Source organism: Suncus etruscus, chromosome 16, assembly GCF_024139225.1.
Source record: "Suncus etruscus isolate mSunEtr1 chromosome 16, mSunEtr1.pri.cur, whole genome shotgun sequence".
NCBI classification, from domain to species: domain Eukaryota; kingdom Metazoa; phylum Chordata; class Mammalia; order Eulipotyphla; family Soricidae; genus Suncus; species Suncus etruscus.
Genome location: NC_064863.1, coordinates 17,353,871 through 17,378,272, shown reverse-complemented (window position 1 = coordinate 17,378,272; position 24,402 = coordinate 17,353,871). Strand labels below are relative to the sequence as shown.

The window sequence follows — 24,402 nt, the reverse complement described above, 5'->3', positions numbered from 1 at the left end:
ACCATATGGATCCCAAAATAATCAGTGGGGGTCACAAATTAAAATGGTATCAATTGAGAATGTGGCAGGAGACTTAGGAGCCTAAGTGAACAGGGTGGTACAGATAGGAAGCAAAGTTTGAAGTGAGTCATACTTGGAGAAATATTGGTAAAACTGTGTTAATACCTGGGCATGTTATATTGCTTTACTTACAATCAATTTGTCATAAATGTATGCTTTTCAGCATATATCATGTACATATTTTGTTAGATTTAGACTGAAGAAGTAATCATTGTTGAGCAGCTGTAAATTTCATTATAATTTAAATTAAATGTTAGAAATTGGAGCAAGTTCAGTGTGTTGGACTCATGTTTGTATGTAAGTGGCCTTGCTTCAAGCCCCAGCAGATAGATCATAGTTTCCCAGGTATTGCTGGGTGTAATTTCTGAGCATTATGATGTGTAACCCAAGTCAAAAACAAAACCACTGGAATAGCACAGTAAAATTTTATCCATGTTATTGTAGATATGATTATTTTTTGGTAGTTGTAATAGATCGTTTATCTGGTATGTTATAAGACTCACTGAACTCACATATGTTAGTATTTTGGGGTTAAATTCCTTAGGATTTCCTATGGAGATAATCATGCCATCTTCAAATAATGTGATTTTAGGGTTTTTTCCCCCTTACAATCTGTATATTTTTTATTTTATTTTCTTTATTGTACTAGCTAGGACTTCAAACACTATACTTAATAACACTGGTTTAAACAAATTGCTGTATTCCTGATCTTGAGAGAGAACATTTGGTTAATCTCAAAACACTGAATATAACATTATATGTAGGATTTTGTAGTTGTCCTTTATCAAGTTGAAGAAGTTGTTCATTTCTATTTATTGATTTTCATTATTAATACATGTTGAATTATTCCATATTCTTTTCAAAATGTATAAAATTATGGTCATTTACTGTAATATATTCATTTTGTGGATTACTTGTTTCTTATATATGAGTAAGAATTATAGAATGAGCCCCTCCTGTTGTACTTCTTTTTAAACATATATTACTGTATCTCCTTAATATTTTATAAAATTTTAGTCTATATGGATAAGACATATATGTCCATTTTAAGTGTTGATCTCGCTTTTTAGTTGTTGGCAATGTTATTCAGTTAATAATAGAGCCATTAAATTCATAATAAAATATTGTCTCATTTCTATTTTCAGGAAGACATAGTGAAATATTGCTCATCATTTTTATAACTATGAGTTAAGTCTCCAATGAAGCTAGATAAGCTAAAGAATTCTTTTGGGAAAATTTTAAATATTAAACTCAAGCTACTTAATGATGAGGTAATCAAATGAGTTATTTCTTACTTGTCCGAATTTTTTTGAAGAGTTGGTTAGTATTATCTAAGTTATTAAACGTATGCCTATAATGATTTATTTGCTGTTCTTTCATTATTTTCTAAAAGATACAAATTCTGTACTAATATTATTCCTTTATGTATTTCTTTAGAGAATTTCTAGTTGTTCCTAGGACCACTAAAACTGTATCAAAGATCATACAGTTACTTCGGCATAAATCAGGCACCTAATACACTCTAGGCTCTAGTCCTCTTAGCTATCTCTTAGCCACATATTCATTCAAAATGCTTTATTAATACATAGCTTGCATTTAATAACTAATAAAAATTAAAAATATATCTTCTAATTTTTAAGATCTACCTATTAATAGAGATCTCAGACCATACCACACATGTATTACAACACATGTTATGTGGCACACCACACCACACACATAAATATCCAATTGGAAGCATCTGATTTTCTTAAAGCTTACCTATACTGTTTCTATTTCATAAACTCATTAATATTTTTATTCAGTCATTGAAGCCTCAAGCAAAGTTAATTCTTCTCTTCCTGACATTCCCCAGATGACAATTTCTCTTTTAAAATACACTCAGAAATGCAACAGCCCTAATTTCTGCTCCAGGCCATGCCACCATCCTACTCATTAACACCTCTAGGATGCTCCTTGAGTGTCCTTCATCCTCTTACTCCCTATAATTCATCGTTGATGTAGTTGACAGACCATATGATTTCCCCATTCCCTAGAGTGATTTTCTACAGTATAGATGAAAATCCAAATTTCTTACCTTCCTCTAAATTCTCTAGCTCCTGTCTGCATCCATGAAACCTCCCCATGCCAGTTTTTTTACTTTATTTATTTATTTATTTATTATTGTTCTTTGAAAATGTCAGGCACATTCCTAATTCTGGGTGTTTGACCAAATTTTTCTGACTTCTTGACAAAATATTTCTCCTAATCTTTGGTGTTTGGTTATTCTTTGTAATGTATATTTCTTCTTCATTATCTTTTACTGAAGATATTTTATTGGGCTATTCATCCTTGACACTTTCTATTAACTTTTTTTTTTAGTTGTCTCCATAGTTCTTCATATGTTTTGACTAATTTGTTTTCAATTCTGAGGCAGAAGCTTGACAAAAGGAGGGTTCTTGCTTGCTCCTATTTGTTTCTGGGTTTATTTCTAATATCTAGACCTTCATATAATAATTTAACAAACTTTCAATATGGAAAATTGATAGATAATTTCATGCTTTATTTAATGTATAGCTTATTTAACTCTATAAGAAGCAAATCAAGTTTCTTGGTTCTTTTTTTAGCTAATTTGTTTTGTTTTAATTTTTGTTTTTTTGGGGGGTCACACCCGCTAGTGCTCAGGGCTCAGAGATTACTCCTGGCTCTCTCTATGCGCAGAAATCGCTCCTAGCAGGCTCAGGGGACCATATAGGATGCCAAGATTTGAACCACTGTCCTTCTGCATGCAAGCCCTATCTCCATCTATCTCTCATGTCCCTCTTGGTTCATTTTTAATAGATAAAATGAGGGTTAAAGTTGTTATTTTATATATGTAATTACCATAGCATAATTTTTGCATATTCTATTTTTAAAGTGCTGTGGATGAACATAGCACCTCACAAATAAAAGAATTGTTCTCTATGATCAATCCTCATCCCATCACCACTTTCTTTTTTTAAGTTGAAGTGATACCATCTTTCATGAAAGTGTGCAGAAACAACATCTTCAAGAAGTATATTGTCAGAATTTCATGTATTAAACTATTTTTTATCCTATGCACATTCTACCAAAGTTCTGAAAATTCCAGAAATGCATTAATCTATATACACTGCAATAATTATACCACAGTGTCCAATGGGTATGCAGAAGAGAAGAGTCATTCTTTTTCTTACCATCTATGTCCTATAATTGCCAGAATTTTTATTGTAGAAAAATGTTTCATGTTTAGGGAAGTAATGGTAAGGAACTTCATAGTGGGAAATAATCATTGACACCAGAATTGTGACAATTTTTAGGAATTTTTAGGAATTTTATATATAGATATATAAAATATGGAGTATGTACATCCCATTAAAACTAACCACACCAATATTTATAATTACAAGAATAGGCTGGCATGAATAAACCAAGACTTTTAGAAATAAGAATGAATGGAACATATGTCTAGAAAATGCACAGGACATTTAAGAATGGAAAATGGAAGAAGAGGAGGAGGAGGAAGAGGCGGAGGCGGAGGAGGAGGAGGAGGAGGAAAAGGAGGAGGAAGAGGAGGAGGAGGGGAGAAGAGAGGAGAAAGGAGGAGATGGGGAAGGAAGAAGGGGAGGAAATGGAAAAGAGGTGGAAGAGGAGAAAGGAGGAGCGTGAGAGGAAGGAGATGGAGAGAAAGCGAGGGACAGAATTGAGAAAAGAAGAGGGGGAGGAGGAGAAACGAGGAGGAGAGAAGAGGAGGGAGGATATAAAAAAGAAGAAAGGAAGGAAGGAAGACAAAAGAAAGAAAAAAGAAAAGAAAGAGAATGAAAAAGGAGAAAGAAAGATAGAAAGAAAGAAGCACCAACTGCAGAAGAAAGAAGAAAGAAAAGAAGAAAGAAAGAAAGAAAGAAAGAAAGAAAGAAAGAAAGAAAGAAAGAAAGAAAGAAAGAAAGAAAGAAAGAAAGAAAGAAAGAAAGAAAGAAGAAAGAAAGAAAGAAAGAAGAAAGAAAGAAAGAAGGAAGGAAGGAAGGAAAGAAAAAGAAAGAAAGAAAAGAAAAGAAAAGAAAAGAAGAAAAGAAAAGAAAAGAAAAAAGAAAGAAGCACCAACTGCATGCTCAGAGAAAGCAAGCCTGTACTTTTCTGATCTCTTAGCAAGCGCCTATTCTGTACCATTGTCTGTAATTGCAAAGTACTTGGTGGAAATTGCAGACTTGAGATTGTTCTCACTATTAAAATAAGTCAATAGGTAGGTGGGGGGTCGGGGGTGGAGCTAGCAAGTTGCTCTGTCTTTTTCAAAACAGAAAGAAACTGAGGCAGTTCTATCTCTTCGGATAATGCAGCAAATTAGTTTTGGAAGCTCCGTTGCCCAGGAAGCAAAATATAGAGGCTTGTGCACTGTGGTTTCCAGGCTACTGTCTTTTAAAACAGACAATGCTTTTACCTCCAATTTCCAAATACCTGAACCGGGATGGTGCAGAAAACCCATGCTACCTTCAGCTCACTGTTGATTTTCCACCTCTGTGCCCATAAAGTAGAATATATTTATCTCTGACAAAACACCCAAAACCTCTCCATTGGCTGCTAAAAAATCTTCAACTCTGTCTTTAGAATCAGCAGCATTTTCCCTAAGGAGCTTTTTTCCACACTTTAGGACCATCCGGAATTGCATGCAAACAAACCATCAGGGAATTGTCTGGTGTCTGACCTTGAGCTGCATGCTTTCCCAATTCTGTTTCCACGTGTCTTTATTTATTTATTTATTATTTCAAATCATCCTTTTCTGCAGCCCTGGACCCTGTGATTTCCCTCCAAGCTTTACGCCCCCCCCCCCCTCACATTCCCAGACCCTGGGTAGGCTGACCTGTGCAGGCAAAGGCTTTCTGCCCTGGTGACCTGCCAGCCTTCCCCTCACCTGCTTACATGCTGATTCATTGATGAGCTGGCATCTCAGTCCCCGCCTCCCTCTGAATGGTCCGCGAGGTGGCTTTTGCTCCAGGAGAGGGGACGCTGTGCAAAGCGACTCTGCTTACTAGTAGGACAAGCCTGCAGGCAGCCTATCTGTTGCCACCGAGGAACTTGGTGATCAGATCGAGCATCAATCAGCCTCTTCTCCCTCTGCTCTCTGTATCCAGCTTCTCTTTCTCTCTAGCATTTGAAAGGAATTTTCTGATTCAGGCACTCCAGAGCTCATTTCCCAGGAGTTGTAAGGCAGCCTGTGACATAAACTGAGACAGAAGTTTCCCCTCAGAGACTCTTTGATTTATTTATTTTTTTTCCCCCTTTCTGCTTTCCTTATTGGCAAAGACTTCTGGCTCTCTACAGAGGAATACCTTGTTGCTTAAGATGAGTGGCTGTAGAAAACGGTGTAAACGTGAAATATTGAAATTTGCCCAGTATCTTCTCAGACTATTAACAGGTTCTCTTCATACAGGTAATGACTTTTTTGTTGTTGTTGATTATAGAGTCTGGTGATGAAGTTGGCATGAATAGGAAGGACTCACTCTGTGTGGTGGTTATTTTGGATGCTGTCAGTAACCTACAGTTGTGAGTGTTTGCAGTGAGTACATCACGTTTCTAAAAATGTGTGCGGTGCAGTTCTTATTTGGGGGCCAGGGCTGGCTTCTGTGGGTGTTGCTTGTATGTCTTCTTGGCAGTGTGACTCTTTAAAGGTGGCTCATTTTAAGGAAGCAGTGTCTGCAGGGTGTTTTTAAAAGTGTATTATTGTGGCAGATTCCCCATTCCCTTCCCTGTTTGCTGCAGTTTGCAGTGTAAACATGTATCTGTCCTTTCTACAGGTCTCTAAAATTTCTCTAAAACTATTTCATCTTTCTCATCCATCGCTTGTCTCTAAGATTTGATCCGAGAGCTTGGAAGAAAAAGAGTTAAGGGTATCCCTTTTCTGAGTTCTGTGCAAAATGTGAGCAAAGATGTGAAAACAATTCAAGAGCAAAATATCCATAAGGGTTTTGATATTTGTTTCATTGCTGAGGATTGTGATGTCTAAGCATTTGCACAATTGAAATAGAAAGCCTATTTAAATCTAAGTGTTCATAGGAAGAAAATATTTTTCAGATAATCCAATATTGTGAGAGCTTCACCCATCATTTTTTTTTGCTAATTAATGTCCAGGCAAAACTGTCATTAATATAGTGACAGATGGGTCCCCAACTATTTGGCTCTGATGCTTGACATTTTTTAATGGTTCGTCAAACTTCTGAGAGATAAAACTTGGTAGATAATGGACCACTTTGATTTCGCCCATGGAAAATAGCCAGACTTAAAGGGTGGTATATTCTTTTTTAAATAATCTTTGTCATTGTTGATATATATGAGAAAGAAGATTCAGTAACACAAGCTATATACATTATACTGAAGACAGAGAGAAATGAAAATATTTCTCTGGAAGGTAAACTCTAGAGGTCAACAGAAATCCATGTATTATTATGCTGACTACCTGATAAGGAACAAGTATCCAGAGAATAACTCTAGATGTAATTTTTTAATTTATGAAAGCTTCATCAAGTATGAAGAAATATTAATAATATGGTTTATGAGGTGTTACTCTTAAGTGGTACCGTGTTGACTTGATGGTTCAAAGATGAATTACCGAGAGACTGTACGTGACTTTTGTTAACTTGGAGCTCTATTGTGCTTTTCACCCAGTGTTATCTGTTACCAATGCAATTGTTTTGTTCCATTAAAGGTAATGTGATCCATAAATTCAACATTCAATTTGGATTGTATGACAGTGGCCAGTTGTGGTATCATGCCTCATTGAACTGTGATTGTTGATATCGCTGTGAAATTAGACAATTATTTGGTAACAGAAATGCTTTCCATAAGGTTTCCAGGAAAGTCTCTTTTATCTTTCAATTTTTAATAAGTCAATATTTATGATTTTTTTTTGGAATATGAAGCTTTAACTTTTTTCATTCTTTCTTTTATGGATTTAGATGTTCTGTTCTGCCTTGATGGTATGTCTGTGAATAGTTTCTTTAAACTTCTGTTTACAAATAATTTTATGAGGAAAGTAAATACTGTACATTAATATACTATAATTAGTGTATATATATAGTGACTCACTATCATTATGTGAGTCCACAAAACGTATAAGGTCTAGTTAAATTTTTGAATATGAAATTCATGAAAAGTGAGTGCAGCTTTAAACACTATTTTAAGTCTTCCTCGATGCATATTTAGAAATTGGTGTAGGTGGAGTGACTTCATTTTGATCCATAAGAGAAAAAAATTAAGAAAATGGAGAAATAAAGATAGGCAGATTATTAGTAAGTAGCAAGACTGATTTATAATCTAGGAAATATGATTAGGAGATGTGCAACTTGTTTCATGTAAACATTCTGTTTGAGTTCAGTCTTTAATACTCTATGCTGCAAAACGCAGCCAGAAGCTTTACAACTGCTCAAAACACAAGTAGAAAAGGCCAAGTTTTGCATCCACTAGGTGCTGTGGTAATATACACTGTTCATATTGTAGATTCTAATGTAAAATTCATTAAGGCACTTTCAAGTCCCTTAGCTACTAATTAATGAAGAAGTGAGAAGCAGAGTTGAATTAGTTTAAAAAAATTTGCTTTAAGGTTAGAGACACAAGCAGTTGCTAATTGTATCCTGAACAATCAGCATATATCTTTACAGTTATCAAAAATCTAGAATTTTTTTTTTTTGGTTTTTGGGCCACACCCTGTGAGGCTCAGGGGTTACTCCTGGCTATACGCTCAGAAGTTGCTCCTGGCTTCTTGGGGGACCATATGGGACGCCGGGGATCGAACCGCGGTCCGTCCTAGGTTAGCGCAGGCAAGGCAGGCACCTTACCTCCAGCGCCACCGCCCGGCCCCTATCAAAAATCTAAAACAACATGAATATCAATTGGTTGACTTTTTTTAAACCTACATGTCCTTTACTCTTACTTTTTTAATTAAATGTGATCCAACGAAACAGTGCTTTTTGAATATTTCAAATGAGTTCTAAAGCACATCCTTTGTATTGGCAGGTGTCGTTCATTTGATAGCAAAATGCCTGTGTCTTTCAGAAGCACAATAGATTAGAAGAGGGAAGAAATTGTTATAAATGCAGATTGACTTTTGTTGTGTGTTCATGTCATTAAAAGTTCTAGGAAAGTATTTGCCTTTCCTCTAAGTTTTGGCAATGCTGTAGCTGGCTTATACATAGGCAATGTCATTAGTGATGTTTCTAAATATATTTTGTTAGACAGTGAGAGTATAATGGTAAAGATTTGCCTAAAAAAGGTGAGTTTTTATATTAGAGACTTTTGAGATATGTTATCAAGGCAGAAACCTCTTTGCTTGATTGTTTATGACATGCCCAGGATTGACTTGAGTCTCACATGTGTAATACTCTGCTACTGAGCTGTGTTCCCACCTCTCAAACAAAAAAAAATCTCAGAGTGACTTTGATGAAAATCATATTTTTAAACACATTTTTATTAGAACATGCATTTAATTGTGATGAAAATATGGGGGAAATATAAGCAATACACTTTTGTATAACTTCCTATATTTGTTGTGTCACTGTTGTGTATGTAAATATTTTAGGGGATTATTACGTTACTGACCCTAACCTGATCGGTGATTGTGCCCTACCCTAGGGTGTGACCTGGCATTCTGCCCCCACCCTAGGGTAGTACCTGATTCTGCTTCCACCATTGGGTGTTATCTGATCCCACCATTGGGTGGTACCTGATTTGGGGGAATAAAAACAAGGTCTGTGGAAGGCGAGGGGCTTTTGGCTGGAACTGAGGCTGAGTCTTTGGACTTCAGTCTTGTCCACCGAATAAAGCTAATATTTCCACAAGCCTGTCTGTCTGCGAGCTGTTTACCCGCCGTTTCACCTCAGAACCGTCGGCTAGACAGGGTGGCAGACGCTTGCTCCGAGCTGAAGGGGAAAGACCTCATCCTCCATCCCTCCATCAGTCAACCTCTTCAGGGGCTGACTTGCAACATGTCACCAACACTCATAATAAAATGCTACCAGTTAATGGTGACATATTCGGTGTGGTGTAGAGGACTGTAGCAACCATTATTCCCGCTTCTTTAAAGTTGAGTACTAAGTTTGGTTTAGCACATTCATTTTAGGTGTATCTGAAGAGAACCCAATAGTCTTGTTTGTTTGTTTCTGTTTTGGGGCCACATTCAGCGGCACTCAGGGGTTTCTCCTTGCTCTGAACTCAGAAATCTCTCCTACCATGTTCGAGGAATGCCAGGGATCGAACCTGGGTCTGTCCTGGGTTGAGAGTGTACAAAACAAATGCCCTTGACCCCACTATTCATATGTATTCAAGCAAATGGAATTCCTTAATGAGAATAGTAATCCAACGTAGATTAAATGTCCTTTTCTTCATTGAAAAACAGTAGTTTGCTGTAGAAAGTCATGGAACATTCCCTAGCATATAAATGCTGACATATTCAGATAGAGTAAATGCTATTACAAATATAAACTGTCATCTTTATGTGTGAAATTTAGTTGTAGAATATTCTGTGGCACATGTTTCAAGAGTTAATGCCTTTCACATTTGTCAATTTTCTGTGCATAGATATCTTGAAAGAATTGAAGACTTAAACATATTTCCCTGTTGGCAAATATTCCCCAAACATATAACCCTCAGGTGAATATTGCTTGGAGGTTTTAAGCTCACAAGTCACCTTTCTCACAAAAGTCTCAGAAGACTTTTCTCTTTACTTAAGGGAAGGGAAAGCCTATTCAGTTGTCCAAATAAAGGTAAAAATTGTTTTTATGTTTAAATACTAGGTTGATATATTTTAAATCTTAAAAATTATAAAAATGTTATAATTAAAAGTATGAAACAAGTATTCAGTTTTCTACCAGAAAATTTATGGAATAGAGGTGAGGGTAAATACAGAGAGATAGAGGCAGAGACACAGGGGCAGAGACACATCAGGGTAGGGAAAACAAAGGGATAGAAGAAAGGAGTTGTTTCACAAGTTTGTGTTGAGTTGTTTCCCCTCTTATAATTTGTGAAGATACTTTGATTCAAGTGATAATGCTAGTGAGGTAAATTCAGATATTTTCATATTGCAGTTGAGGGTAGAGAAAAAAAATAATGGTTGACCTTCAGAAAATGAGAAAATTCACACTACTTGTTGCTAGACATATACAGTTCTCCACCCCTCCCACTTTTCTCCTAATTACAAAACACAAGATACTGTTTTCATTTACTTCTACCAGACCACTTCTTTTGGCTCAGATCCCTACTATAGTGAAACACAAAAAAAGATGTATTTAATGCAAAAGACATTTCCTGAAGATCTTATAGGATGACAATTCACAGACACAATTTAATTCTTGCAAAAGATGACAAGCATTTCCACTGATGACACAAGATGACACAAGTCCACTGTCATATGATCTTGACATGTGACAATAGGCTCTGTGTACCTGGCCTGCCAACTTCATTTTGCTACATGGGATTACTATTCCATTTTTTTCAGTTTTCCTGTTCCATTGGTAAGTAAAAGTAATAACTTTTACTACAGTACTACCATTTGTGTTCTTGAAATGTATGTGAAATGATATCCCTCTCTAGTCAGCTTTCTCTTTTCTTTCTTTCTTTCTTTCTTTCTTTCTTTCTTTCTTTCTTTCTTTCTTTCTTTCTTTCTTTCTTTCTTTCTTTCTTTCTTTCTTTCTTTCTTTCTTTCTTTCTTTCTTTCTTTCTCTTTCTTCCTTCCTTCTTTCTTTCTTCTTCCTTCCTTCTTTCTCTCTCTCTTTATTCTTTTTCTTTCTTGCTTTCTTCTTTCTCTTTCTTTTTTCTTTCTTCTTTCTTTCTTTCTTTCTCTTCTTTTTTTCTTTCTTCTTTCTTTCTTTCAATCTTTCTTTCTTCCTTTCTTCCTTCTTTCTTTCTTTCTTTTTCTTTCTTCTTCCTTCCTTCTTTCTTTCTCTTTATACTTTTTCTTGCTTGCTTTCTTCTTTCTCTCGTTTCTTTCTTCTTTCTTTCTTTCTTTCTTTCTTTCTCTTTCTTCTTTCTTTCTTTCTTTCTTCTTTCTTTCTTTCTTTCTCTCTTTCTTTCTCTCTTTCTTTCTTTTTTCTTTTCTTTCTTTCTCTTCTTTCTTTCTTTCTTTTTCTTTCTTTCTTTCTTTCTTTCTTTTCTTTCCTTCTTTCTCTCTTTCTTCTTTCCTTTTCTTTCTCTCTTTCTTCTTTCTTTCTCTCTCTTTCTTTCTCCTTCCTTCTTTCTCTCTTTCTTCTTTCCTTCTTTCTCTCTATCTTTCTCTCTTTCTTTCTTTCTCTTTCTTCTTTCTTTCTTTCTTTTCCTTTCTTTTCCTTTCTTTCCTTCTTTCTTTCTATCTTTCTTTCTTTCTTTCTTTCTTTCTTTCTTTCTTTCTTTCTTTCTTTCTTTTTTCTTTCTTTTCTTTCTCTTTCTTTCTTTCTCTCTCTCTTTCTTTCTTTCTTTCTTTTTTCTTTCTCTCTCTTTCTTTCTTTCTTTCTTTCTTTCTTTCTTTTTTCGTTCTCTCTCTTCTTTCTCTCTCTCTTTCTTTCTTCTTTCTTTTTTCTTTCTCTCTCTTTCTTTCTTTCTTTCTTTCTTTTCTTTCCTTTTTGGGGGGGGCACACCCAGTGACACTTAGGGGTTACTCCTGGCTCTGCACTCAAAAATCACTCCCAACTTGGGGACCATATGGGACATCGGGGATCTAACTGAAGTGCATCAGCTTTCTTGAGCTTCTTCTTACCCTGAAACATGCTGCTTTAGATAGGTAGGAATCAAAATATGACAGTGTTTATAGGTGAAAGCAAAGTGATATACGTCATTGTGTTTCATTTCCTGTAATGGTTATATTTTCCACATCATAGGGTTAAAGACGCCTTTTATTCAGGTGGTTGTTTTTAATCAGGAGAGGAGACAGTTTAAAGAATTTAGGATCTTGTATAATCTCAAATTGTGCTGTTAATTCCATGCTGGTTCTGGACTCTCTGAATTAAATGGATAAAATACCTACATTTGCATTTTTACACATTTCAGAAGAAATTTACCTTTACAATATCAATAATCTTGTGTATTATATTTTATGGGGTTTGGTTCTTTGGTTCAGGTATTATACTTCGTGATCACTACTGATAGTGGTCAGGAACCATATGTAGTGCTAGAGAGGAACTTAGGCCAATTGTGTACAAAGCAAACACCTTACACTTTGTAATCACTCTCTCACTCTATCTCTTTCTCTCCTACCTATATGTCAATTTCCAATATTATTCATGTTGATTCTGCTGAAAAATAGTAAAAGTGGCTTGAGAAATGTAATATGTCTCTGAATGATTCATAAGGATCAGACCCCACATTTCTAAAATACCTTTTATTGTCATTTTTGGTTAATTTTTATTGATTTGTTTGCTTTCTTTTGAGACTATGTCTGGTGGTGCTCAGGAGTTATTCCAAGTTTTGAATTAAGAAATCACTCCTGGGGCTGGAGAGATAGTATGGAGGTAAGGCGTTTGCCTTTCATGCAGAAGGTCCTTGGTTCAAATCCCGGCGTCCCATATGGTCCCCCGTGCCTGCCAAGAGCAATTTCTGAGCATAGAGCCAGGAGTAACCCCTGAGCACTGCCGGGTGTGACCCAAAAACCAAAAAAAAAAAAAAAAAAAAAAGAAATCACTCCTTATAGGGTTGGGAGGTTATATGGGTTGTTGTGGATAGAACATTGGTCAGCTGAATGCAAGGCAATAGCCTTATATTCTATCCTATTTTTCCAACCCCTCATTTTTGGTCTTTTACTTTGTTCTTTGCCAAACTGTGGAAAGAGGCTATGGAATCATTGTTGGTCTTTTATTTTGCTCTCATAGTTTCCTTCCAAAATTTTGCTGGGCATTTGTTCCTTAAACATTTATAAACAGACCTAATATCTCAAATAAATTGACATTTTCTGAAGAGATGTCACTATAATTCATCAAATTAAATGATAAATATAAGCTTATGTAATATCTGCTATGCAGAAAGTTTGTTTTAGAACCGGTTTCAATGAAGTTATGGGTTGTATTTGCTGAGTATGATGATGGATTTTTTTTTTTGATAATGTATTTTTCTCTCCAAGCTCATTATCACAGCATTGGGCTCATTTTGTGGATTGCGGTGGAGAGATCTCAGTTGCTCTGAATAGTCAGCCGTAGTTATGGAAGAAAACAAAGTCCAACTGCCCATAAATGAAGTCAGCACAAAGATCTTTTTTTGCAGTATATGCCAAACAGTTTGACAAAATTACTAGTTTTTATCAAGTCTCCTCTGCAAGATATGGCTCTATGCCTAACGTTTCTTCTGCCTCCTAGAGATACTGCAATAACAACAGAATGTCTCAAGATGTTCTTTATTTGGGACTGGTGCTCTTTATTTGTTTTAAAGGTGAATACATAGGTTTCTGCAGCAGACCAACAAAGACTGATGGGCATGGAGGGCCAATGCATCATTATTTTCCTTTTTCAGGAACAGATAGAGCGCAGAACTGAAGGGTAGTTGAGGTGGGAGGAGAGGACTGTGCCAAGTTTGGGGTGGCAGGACTGAAATTGGTTCTTTATGGGCTGCTAAAAGGCTAAATTGCTCTTGCCACTAAATTGCTGCTGACACTTCCAACCAAGTTCACCAGAAAAAACATATTTTCTTGTATAGATTAGTACTTCTGTGGCTTGTTGAGTGTTAAGGTAGAGAACGCAATTTTTTCTCAGTTAAGCACCTGTTCATATTTTCATCTCTTCCCTCAAACCCAGCCCTCATTACTCTCTGATGCATATTGATTTTTTTTAGCTCTCATAATGTAAGTTGTCTATTACCTACTGTTTTGGCATTTAATTACTCATCATCTTTGAATTGTTTAATGGGTCCAGGTGTTGCTCTGTTGTTTAATGGATTCAGGTATTCTATCTTAAGTAAAGCAGAATCTTCAAAAATACATTATATTGAGTTCTCCAGAGCCACCTAACCAGCATCTATTGTATAGTAGCTTTTCAAGATACTGATTAATTCTTTTATTGTTTAGCAAGGAAATATCATACCTATCAGTTTCCTTATACAGAAAATGCACTATAACCCTTGCTGAGTCATATTATCAACGTTTAGCTAAGCTACATGAATATCTTATGAGGACCCTATATTTAGGTGCTCAAAGTGGCAGGTGGTGAGACTAAGACACAGAACAACACTTTTCTGCATCCAGTCTCTTTTGTTTTACAACATACTTCATACATGCTTTACAACATGCTGCTCAACATCAAGCCTCTCTCTGAAAACCTGGGCTGTAATTTTCAGCTTGAAAATCACTTATGACAAGCCATTTCCTGACCAAAGGATCCAAAATCTCCTCCCATCAAGACCTTTCATTATCATCTTAAAGAAATGTTTTGCAATAAGACTGGTCAAAATCAGGACATTTCTGAGAATAAAAGAAGTCAATCTTAATCATCATAACTGGAATGCAGTTATAAATTCAAACCAATTAGGACTAAATGGAACACGGTAGTCCTACAAATACCACTAATCTAAAGTAATTTCGATCATTTGTGTGTATGACACAGAATGTAAATCTCTTTTAAAGGAATCATATTTGTCTAGCTCATTATTATAGTCAAGTAGGGGACAAATTCGGGGACAAAGTTACCCCATCTCCTGCCTCTGTTTCTCTACAAATTGCCCAAAGTAGAACTGTTGATGCCACTTCTGATGCTATTTCTAATTTCAGTCACATCTATACTCATATTAATCTCTTTTCAGTTTCTGCTGTTTTCTTATAAACTACTTCATAGTTTTGCCCATATAGAAATTGTTCTAAACAAACCAAGAACCCAAATCTGAGGTTTTTTTTTTAATTGTAAACAGGTGTGTTATACATGTTTCATTCATTTGAAAGTCATATCTGATTGATGTTTTAGGTCTAGATGAGTTAATTTTTAACCCTTCTTTCTCTACAGTAAATATAGTATAGGCATGACTTAACTTTTATTGTCTAAAGATAAGAAATGTGGGGCCGGAGAGATAGCATGGAGGTAAGGCATTTGCTTTTCATGCAGAAGGATGGTGGTTCAAATCCCGGCATCCCATATAGTCCCTGGAGCCTGCCAGGAGTAGCCCCTGAGTGCTGCCGGGTGTGACCCAAGAGAAAATAAAAAAAATGTATATATTTTTTCAAACTTCCACTACTGGTAAAAAGTAAAATACTAGAAACACAAAGATGCCATTTTATATGCTATAAATTTAGAGGTTTTGTCAAAAAAATTCTTTAACTTTATCTGATTTCTATAGGTTGTTTTAATCTTTAAATTGCTCCTAACTTTGAGAAAGTTATGATTATTTCTCCTCAACCCATATCACTGCTTTCACAATGGAGCATTTCCATTTTACAAGGTTAGCAGGGCAAGAGAAGAGCTTGAAGTTCACTTACTCAGTCACATTTCTCTTCTACAATATACAGTCTATTTTATTGGAAGCGTAACAGAATAATTCCTCACTATCTTGTAAAAATTTCTGAGCCAAATAAAACCCAAAAGCCTTCACAAAGCTGTGCAGTCAGTTCTGTTAAAGCCTTTTAGAACTTTAGAGATTAGTTTTATGCTGTGTCTACTAAAGTTCCCCAAGAGAAACTAAACAGCCAACTGCTGGGCATTTACCCAAATACATACAAATGCACCATCTGATAATGCCCTTTTAGCCCAGCTCTAAGCCAGTCTATTCTGATTTCTGATTGTTAAGAAACTTCCCCAATTTAAATGACTGACAGCATACACCAAAATATCAATAACTCTATATTTTGCATATCATATTATTTATAGTTATATTTGAATAGACTGTTGGATCATAGACATGCCAATTTTCAATCTTAAGAATTTTTCAACTGACATTCTTATTTTTAGAAGAAAATATTGTAGTTTATTGCTTATATAATTTTTCCAAGGTTGTGATATATTTAGTCATCTTACAGTTCCTGTAGTTTACCATTGAAGAAATACATTACTCCCAAGCCTTGCACTGTGCTGATTGTCTATAGAGAAACCTTGATCTGAACTAAAAAAATACAAGAAATATCTATTCATGACTGTAATGGAAACTAGATCTAAAAACCTTTCATCATCCCATCCTATCAGGTGACCCTGGGTAGGTTTAGAGAATGTAGAGATGTAATGTTTTTCCCTAGAAACATTAAGTGATATCGACTCACACTGTCCAAATATTTTCAAGCTAGATTTTAAATGATAGTCCTTAGATCACTTTCATCCAAATAGTGCTAAGACCTGTTTTGCAGATTAAAAAATTAATGCAAAGTACATCAACTAACATCATTCAGTATTTTTCTAGCCCTGAATTAAGGTCAAAATTGTTTAATTCATGTAAATTATGATATTTCAAAAGCAAAAAAAATGTTCAATTTATATAGGTATACTTAAATAATAAAATTTAGATTTACTTAAGACCATATGCTCAGTTATGCTGCAATAATCTTTTGTTTTGTTTTGTTTTGTTTTGTTTTGTTGGGGGGAGCAACACCCAGTGACTCTCAGGGATTTGCGCTCAGAAATTCCTCCTGGCTCGGGGACCATATGGGAATGCAGAGGATTGAACCGTGGTCCATCCTAGGCTAGCCCAGGCAGGGCCTTACCGCTTGCGCTACCACTCCAACCGCTACCTTTTAATTGTATTCATCACAAATGTTATTTGCTATTGTAGAGTGCAATATAATAGAAACAAAAATAAGAAAACATGTTCTTCAAAAGTCAGTATAAACAATGTCATGATAATCAATGAATCATTAATTAATAATCATTAAGTAATTAATTAATCATGAATATTAATTAATAATCAATAATTATTATATTATGTTGTTAGGATATGGAAGAATTACATATATACAGAATGTTAATATTATAAGCCAAGCTAATTTAATATTTTAGTCTTATATTTATATTTGTTACCTGATAATAAAGTTAATATTTAGCACTTTTTAAGATTAGTTACTAGCAGTAAAATAAAATCATTGTAAAGAAGTATTTTTCATTAAAATTAATTAAAAAATTCAATCCACAAATTTGAAAAATATATAATAAGTATATATTTAGAATATAGACTATAAGTATATATTAGAATGTAGAATGCAAAAATATCATAGAAAAATGTGAAGTTCAGTCTCTACATGAAACAGTAGTTGCCAAGAGCATATCTGAAAAGATTTTATAACAAAAAAAAATTATAATTACATAGTGATAGAATTACTCATATTTATTGTTAGTTAGTCATGAGAATATACATATAAATATCAAATAATTATATTACGTGGCAATTTTACTGGATTTTATACCTCCGTTATATCTTCAGTTGGACATGTTATATAGCAGTTTACCTCAATATAAAGTATTTTGGTACATGTTCTTTCATACTTCATATTTATTTCATGAAGAATATTCCATTGAAGAATATTCCAATATTTTTATTTCAAAGTAAATCATTTTAATTTTGTTTGTTTTTTTTTGGGTGATTCCTCTAATTGTTGAGAATTTACTCCTGGATTTACACTCAGGAAACACAACAGGCAGTGTTCAGGGGCTCAGATAAGTTTCTGGAGATTAGCCCAAGTAGGCTGCATATGAGGCAAATGCCTACTCTTTGTACTATTGCTCTGTCCCTTATTTTATTATTATTTTTTTTTACTCATGAGTTAACACGCTATTAACTTTTGTGGAAATATACACCAGCTTCACTCATACAAGCAACTTACTTGTCTGCTCTTAGTGTATTTTATCATGGTTCTGGAGTGGATAGGTTTGTGTCTTTTTCCTTCAGCTTGCAGATAACTGCTGTGTTCTAGTGTGGTCATTGATCTGGAAACATGTCCATATTTTCTTCTCTTATGAAGGAAGATACCAATCATAATGGATCGGGGGCTACTCTTTCTTAATCAAGTCCCCTCCAACGACCCTGTCATTTTCTGGGACTGAGGGTTAGGCTTATAACATGTGGACCTTAAGGGCATACATATAATCAGCTTATAATAGATTGGTTATAATTTAAATAGCAAGTTCAGACTAAACTGATCAAAATGTACAAGTAATACATGAGGAATCAGATGCAAAAGAGAGAGAAAGAGAGAGAGAGTGAAAGAAAGAGAAAGAGAGAGAGAAAGAGAGAGAGAGAAAGAAGAGGGAGAGAAAGGGAGAGAGAGAGAAGATAATATGAAGATTCCCAAGGCATGCTTAAAATCAGAGTTCATGGGTCTGAGCTAAGGTCAGTTAGAGCAAAGGAAAATCAAAGAGAGAGTTTGGAGTAATTAGATATTAAAGCAGTGAAACAGGGTAACAGGATATATTAGAGCTTCTCAGCTGGTGATCACCCGCAGATTTTCTCTGAGTGGAACTGTGAGCCACTGCAGAATTTTGAGCAGGAGTTACAATTCAATCATGCAAATCACTCACTGAGCTTTTGCAATATCCCATAGAACCCAGATCTACCACTACAGCCTATGGGCAAAATCTAGCGATTGATGCCTATTTTAATGATCATAATCATTTCTCCGTCGTTAACTGGTTGAAAAGGTATAGAGAATGAGATTTCACGACACAGTTAATTTATATAAAATTCAAATTCTGTTTCCAAAAATAAAATTTCAGTGGGAATATAGATATACCATTCACTTATGTATTTTCTATGACTGCTTTTATGACAAAACACCATAGTTGAGGAACTGTAAGAAACATCTGATGTGCAATAGTTACAGTATTTGACGTCTGGTCCTTCTCCTAAGCTCTCTGACCTCTGGATGAGAAGGTCAAGAATAGAAATAGTGGTCAGGATGGGGAGTAGCAAGAATGTAGGCTAATGTAGAGAGTCACCACACTGCAATTGAATGATTGGGAGAAATGAATGTAAATGTTCATTATGGAGAATTTGTGGAATCTGAATGATTGTCTACCGAAGAGGCCATTGCATAGAGATGTGCCACCAGTTACAAATTTTTAGGAAATCTAATAAATAAATGTGGCTGCAAGGAACTGCCTGCCTGAAAAGTTAAGTCAAGAGGTTGATAGCCTGAAAGTGAAGGGAAAAAAAGGACAATAAAGAGGAAGATTCAAAAGAAGCCCCCAAATCTGGACACATTTTGCGTTTTCTGTGCCAGTGATGAAACTTCTGTGATAATATAGCAGTTTTCAAACAACTTTAAAAATATCTTGAAGTGCTAGAATACTAGTATTCTAATTATACACACTTTCAGTTAAAATAGAGTTCTTCAAGTGAATCAGGTCGGATGATTTTTATAATTTAGGCTTTTAAGATGTGTGATATTGAAAATAGGAACTCGAAAGAAGAACATCAGAAATCTATATGTGGCCTGAGGAACTCGCAGTCTGGATTTTCAGTATATTGAGTTAGCATTTATTGTTTAAATGCAAAGATATTTCACTGAATGTTATATTCTGAGAGTTATTTTCATAATCTATGTTCTCAAACCTAAATTGTAAGTACTTCTATAAACATCCATTAACGTTGCTAATATATTGAGTCATGCTTTTCCCAATATGTATTTTAGGAGATTGATGGGTGAAAAGACACTTACTTCAATTTTATGAATTTCTTAAATCATCTCAAGTACATATTTTACAGAGTAATGGGTCTCTTTTTTTAAAGAAAGAACAGCATTGCTATAAAGTGTGATTGCAACATTAATTATGTAATCTTATCTCATACAGTTAAATATTGTTACTCATTTCACTATGTCCAAAGTTATATAAGTTTGATATGTACCATAAATATTCCGACTTTATTGAGTCTGATTTTACAAATTCAAATAAGAAAGTATAAAATTACAAAAGACTCTAAATATAAAAAAAATCTAAAATATTAATATATTTAAGAACCAAAGAGATAGTACAGCAGGTAAGGCATTTGCCCTGTAAGCAACAAACCTGGGTTCAATTTCTGGCATTCCATATGGTCTCTCTTCTCATCAGAAGTGATTCCTGAGTGCAGAGCCAGAAGTAATCCCTAGGTGTGCCCCCAAACAAAACACAACAAAAGAACCAGAGTTCCATTGTTCAAAATGATCCCTGGACCCAAAGCTGACAAATTCTTATACAAAGTAAAGCATTTTATGAATGAATATATCCTTTATACAGAGACATATTCTGAAATTGGGTTAGATAAAGAAAGCTTGAAATATATCTGTTGCATTAAAGAGCAAGAATCAAGGTTTCCTGTGCCTCTAATATTAATCCAACATTACTAAGAAAAAAAATCAGCATGTATCCTGCCTATGATTTCCAAAATAAGGTTCATTCTGGAAAAGATAAAATAATATATTTCTGGGGTTATAAATTTCACTTGTGTAAATGCCACTTTGTAATTTATGTGATTCAAACCTCTTAGCAAGATTAATTTAATTTCTTATTGTTTATCTTTTTTAATTGTGGGGGTTGATTGTTGGTGGAGGGGATTCTTATAATGTTTTAAAAGTTCTAACACTGGAAAATAAAATGTGAATATGTCACAAGTAAATATTGATAATAAACATCAGGAGAATTTAGTCCCAGTCCAGAAATGGGAGTCAATGACTCTTAAATTCAACCTTGACATTTTGCAGAGCTACTTATGATCACGTTAGCACAAGTTCATTGAATGCTGGGTACTTGATATAATTTTTTCAATATATCTTTTTTATTATGTAAAATTTTTCCAACAGTTTAATTTTCATAACTAATTTAGTGCCTTCTTTACAGTCTCATAATTTCTCTTTTATAGTTTATGATGCTTATATTGGTAGAAATATGCTGATTTTACATGCCACATAGTTTTGCCTTTAAAAATAATTTATCATATAATTATGAAGGCAGTCTCACTTTAATGTTTTCTTTTGTTCTTTTAATGGTACCATCAACACTTATAGCCTGCGGGGCATAGAAGGGGACAATATGGGATGCATGCTGGGAACAGGGGTGGAGGGAGGACAACATTGGCAGTGGGAATGTCCCTGATTCAATGTCACAATGTATCTGAAATACTACTGTGAATGATTTGTAATCCACTTTTGTCAAAATAAATTTTTTTAAAAATTAAAAATAAAACACTCATGTCAAGAACACTTCACCAAGTTAAGTGAATAATTCTAAAATTTGAAACCTGAACACATTTTATTTAAATAATATTTTGTTTGTTTTTGTTTGGGGGCCATACCCAGTGGTGTTCAAGTTCTTACTCCTGGATCTACATTTAAAGATAACTCCTGGTAGTACTGACTAGACCATACATGAAGCCAGTGATCAAATCCATATTGGATGTATGTATCTTACAGACTGTACTTTCCTCTAACCCTAGAAAGAATTTTTATTATTTTTCTGCTCACAGTAATATAATATTTTTAAATATGAAATATTATATATATTCATTGTACTTAGTTACATATTTTTATATAATCATTTTACCTTAAAGTCATTTTCCTAGATTGTTTCTTATAAAATATTAATTCAGAAATTTTAGAGATATTACAAAATTAATGAAAGAGTAGGGAAAAATGTAGAATTACAGATACTTTGAGTCTACTCATGGATAGATCCCATGGATAACTGAGCCCTGGTAACTAATCTCAGGCAATTGATTTTGTGGCAGAGCACTTGCCATGCATGTGGAAAATTCTGATTTTAGTTCCTAGAGCCACAATACAAAAAGAATAACAACAAATAGAAAGATTTTTCTAGGTACTGCCAAGGCTGTCCAATATGGTAATGATTATGATACAAAAAGAGACACACTAACGGCTTTATTTTTCAAAGTACAACAAAAATAATACAGTTTATTACAGCTAAGTTTTCACTTGCAAAATTGAAATACTACTCTCTTTAAGACAGAAAAATTTAAGAAACTTTACCAACTCATCATAATAATTAATGGACTAAATTTTTCCAGTAATCACTATATACTATTATCTCATTGGTGACATTCGCCCACGAGTTTAAAGATCAATTAAAAAAACTCCAAAAAGCTTATTTGAATTAGGAGAAGAGAAGCCCCACATCCAGTATCCTATAAATAAGGTACAGTAGTGCCAGATCTTTGAACTTCCTTCTCCCCGAGGGCTACATTTCTGGCTATTACTCTAAAATTTTGACTCCGATCTAATTCAATAAAAGTAACAAAGATCTATAAATATTGCTTTCACAGAGCTGAGAAGTCATTAATATTCTCCACTCTAAATCTGATTTGTTGCTAGAATATTTAATGCAAAAATATTTAAAATAGTGTGTTGGCTGATGGGATACTGTTTTATCTTTATTTCTGTCTTCAAATAACTCCTGCAAGGCATACAAATATGTGCTTGTTTTTCTGAGTCTTAAAATGAGTGGTAGGTTTATGTCTTTTCAGGCACTAAGACTTACAAAATCATTCATAGCTGAAATTCAGGCATACAGTTTTTCAATAGCAATGATAGCATCAGCTTCAACTTCCCTCCAGCAGTGCTACCAGTTTCCTTACCATCCCCCCACTTGTTTTTTTTTAGTCTGGGTGTCATGCTTTTATTTTTGTTGGTTATTTATATATACCACATCTCTACACTACATTTAGTATTTTAAACACCACATAGAAAAGCATATAGATAATAATTTTGAGATTGACTTCAATCTATAGTACTTTAGCAATGGCACTTCACTTGTCAGACATGATAAAGAAATGGTTTGATAGTGTTTAATACCAAGGTAACAGTCAACAGGTTAAGAATTGTTTAAAGGCTGGGACTTTAAATTCACTTAAATTGTATAATGATTGGGGGCCGGAGAGATATCATGGAGGTAAGGCGTGTGCCTTTCATGCAGGAGGTAATTGGTTCAAATCCCCCATATGGTCCCCCGTGCCTGCCAGGAGCAATTTCTGAGCCTGGAGCCAGGAATAACCCCTGAGCACTGCCGGGTGTGACCCAAAAACCACAAAAAAAAAAATTGTATAATGATTGGATAAACGTCTTGTCTTGCATGTGCCTGTGCCCAATTCAGGTTTAATCCTTGACTCCCCCATGCATAAAGAAGTGATCACAGAACTCAGAGACAGGTGTAAGCACTGAACATATCTGGGTGTGGACTCCAAGAACAAACAAAAAATTATTCAACGTGAACTATTATTTTCATGTGCCTATTGGCCATCTGGATTAATGTAGTTTCTGTTCATCTTTTCTCACCATTTTTTGTTAGTTATTTTTTTTTCCTTGTTAAGTTTTACAAGTACTCTAAAACTTAGATATTAACTCTGTTTCAAATGGGTGGTGGGCAACAGATTTATATTCGTATCTTTTTTTTTGGGGGGGGGCCACACCCTGTGACGCTCAGGGGTTACTCCTGGCTATGCGCTCAGAAGTTGCTCCTGGCTTCTTGGGGGACCATATGGGACGCCGGGGGATCGAACCGCGGTCCGTCCTAGGCTAGCGCAGGCAAGGCAGGCACCTTACCTCCAGCGCCACCGCCCGGCCCCTTATATTTGTATCTTTATATTTTCTTCTGAGCATAATTTCTTTTGCAGTGCAGAAATTTCTGGACTTGAAGTAAGTAGTCTCAAGCATTTATCTATGCTTCCATCTGAGGAGCCAACAAAATTGAATTACTTGCATTGTCTCTAGAGTCAGTATCATGAAAGTTTCTTCCAGTGCTTACATAAAAATAATTTCTGGGTTGGGTTATAAAGACCATAAACATATTTTGAATTGACTTCTATGAATGATGTGAGATAAGGCTCCAAATTTGTTTGTTTAACATATGGCTAAACATTTTTCATAGTATTATTTGTCAAAGAGGCTTAGCTTAATTTCAAACTCTTATCTCGTTTGTCAAACAATATCTTCTTGTATACTTGAAGATCTGTCTCTGCACTTTGAATTCTGTCCTATTAGTCTGTCTTTATTCCACATTATCTTGATTACTATAGATTATTTGTAGGATAATTTAATATTGAGATAAGAACAGTCTCTTCGGGCATACTAGTTGGTCTTATGACAGGATGCATCATGGGTAAGACACCATGTTTTTTTTAGGCCAAGGGTATTTCCTTTCTAATTTCACCAACATTTGCTGTGCCTATGCAAACAAACAAATAAACAACTTGCCACCTCCCTTGTTTTTTATTTTATTTTTATCTTCTAGATAGGGGGCCCTGACTTTTTCATAGAACCTGGGAATTACTTTATTTTAACTCACATTTCTGTACTTTTCAACAAAATTGAGGTTAATAAAAAAGAAGATGGGGTCCAGTTGGTCTTAGGTGCATTGTTGGAGGAGAAAAAAAGACAGAACTAAATACCTAAGTCAAAGCCAGCAACAATAGAATCAAGAGACCCAAACTATAATAATCTAAACTTAAAATGTG

The 24,402-nt window shown here is 34.8% G+C and overlaps 1 protein-coding gene across 3 annotated transcripts in view; it reads left to right on the top strand.

The window, feature by feature from the left end:
* KCNIP4 (potassium voltage-gated channel interacting protein 4) overlaps positions 1-24,402 on the top strand; it is a 1,191,871-nt gene that overhangs the window by 259,522 nt on the left and 907,947 nt on the right. The window contains exon 1 of one of the 3 annotated variants that reach the window (XM_049790052.1): positions 4,903-5,482. The exons of the other annotated variants lie outside the window; for them this stretch is intronic. Within the exon in view, the coding sequence (XP_049646009.1) occupies positions 5,395-5,482 (88 nt within the window). The 5' untranslated portion in view covers positions 4,903-5,394. Of the gene's footprint in view, positions 1-4,902; positions 5,483-24,402 lie in introns of those variants that run through there. 3 annotated transcript variants of the gene reach the window in all.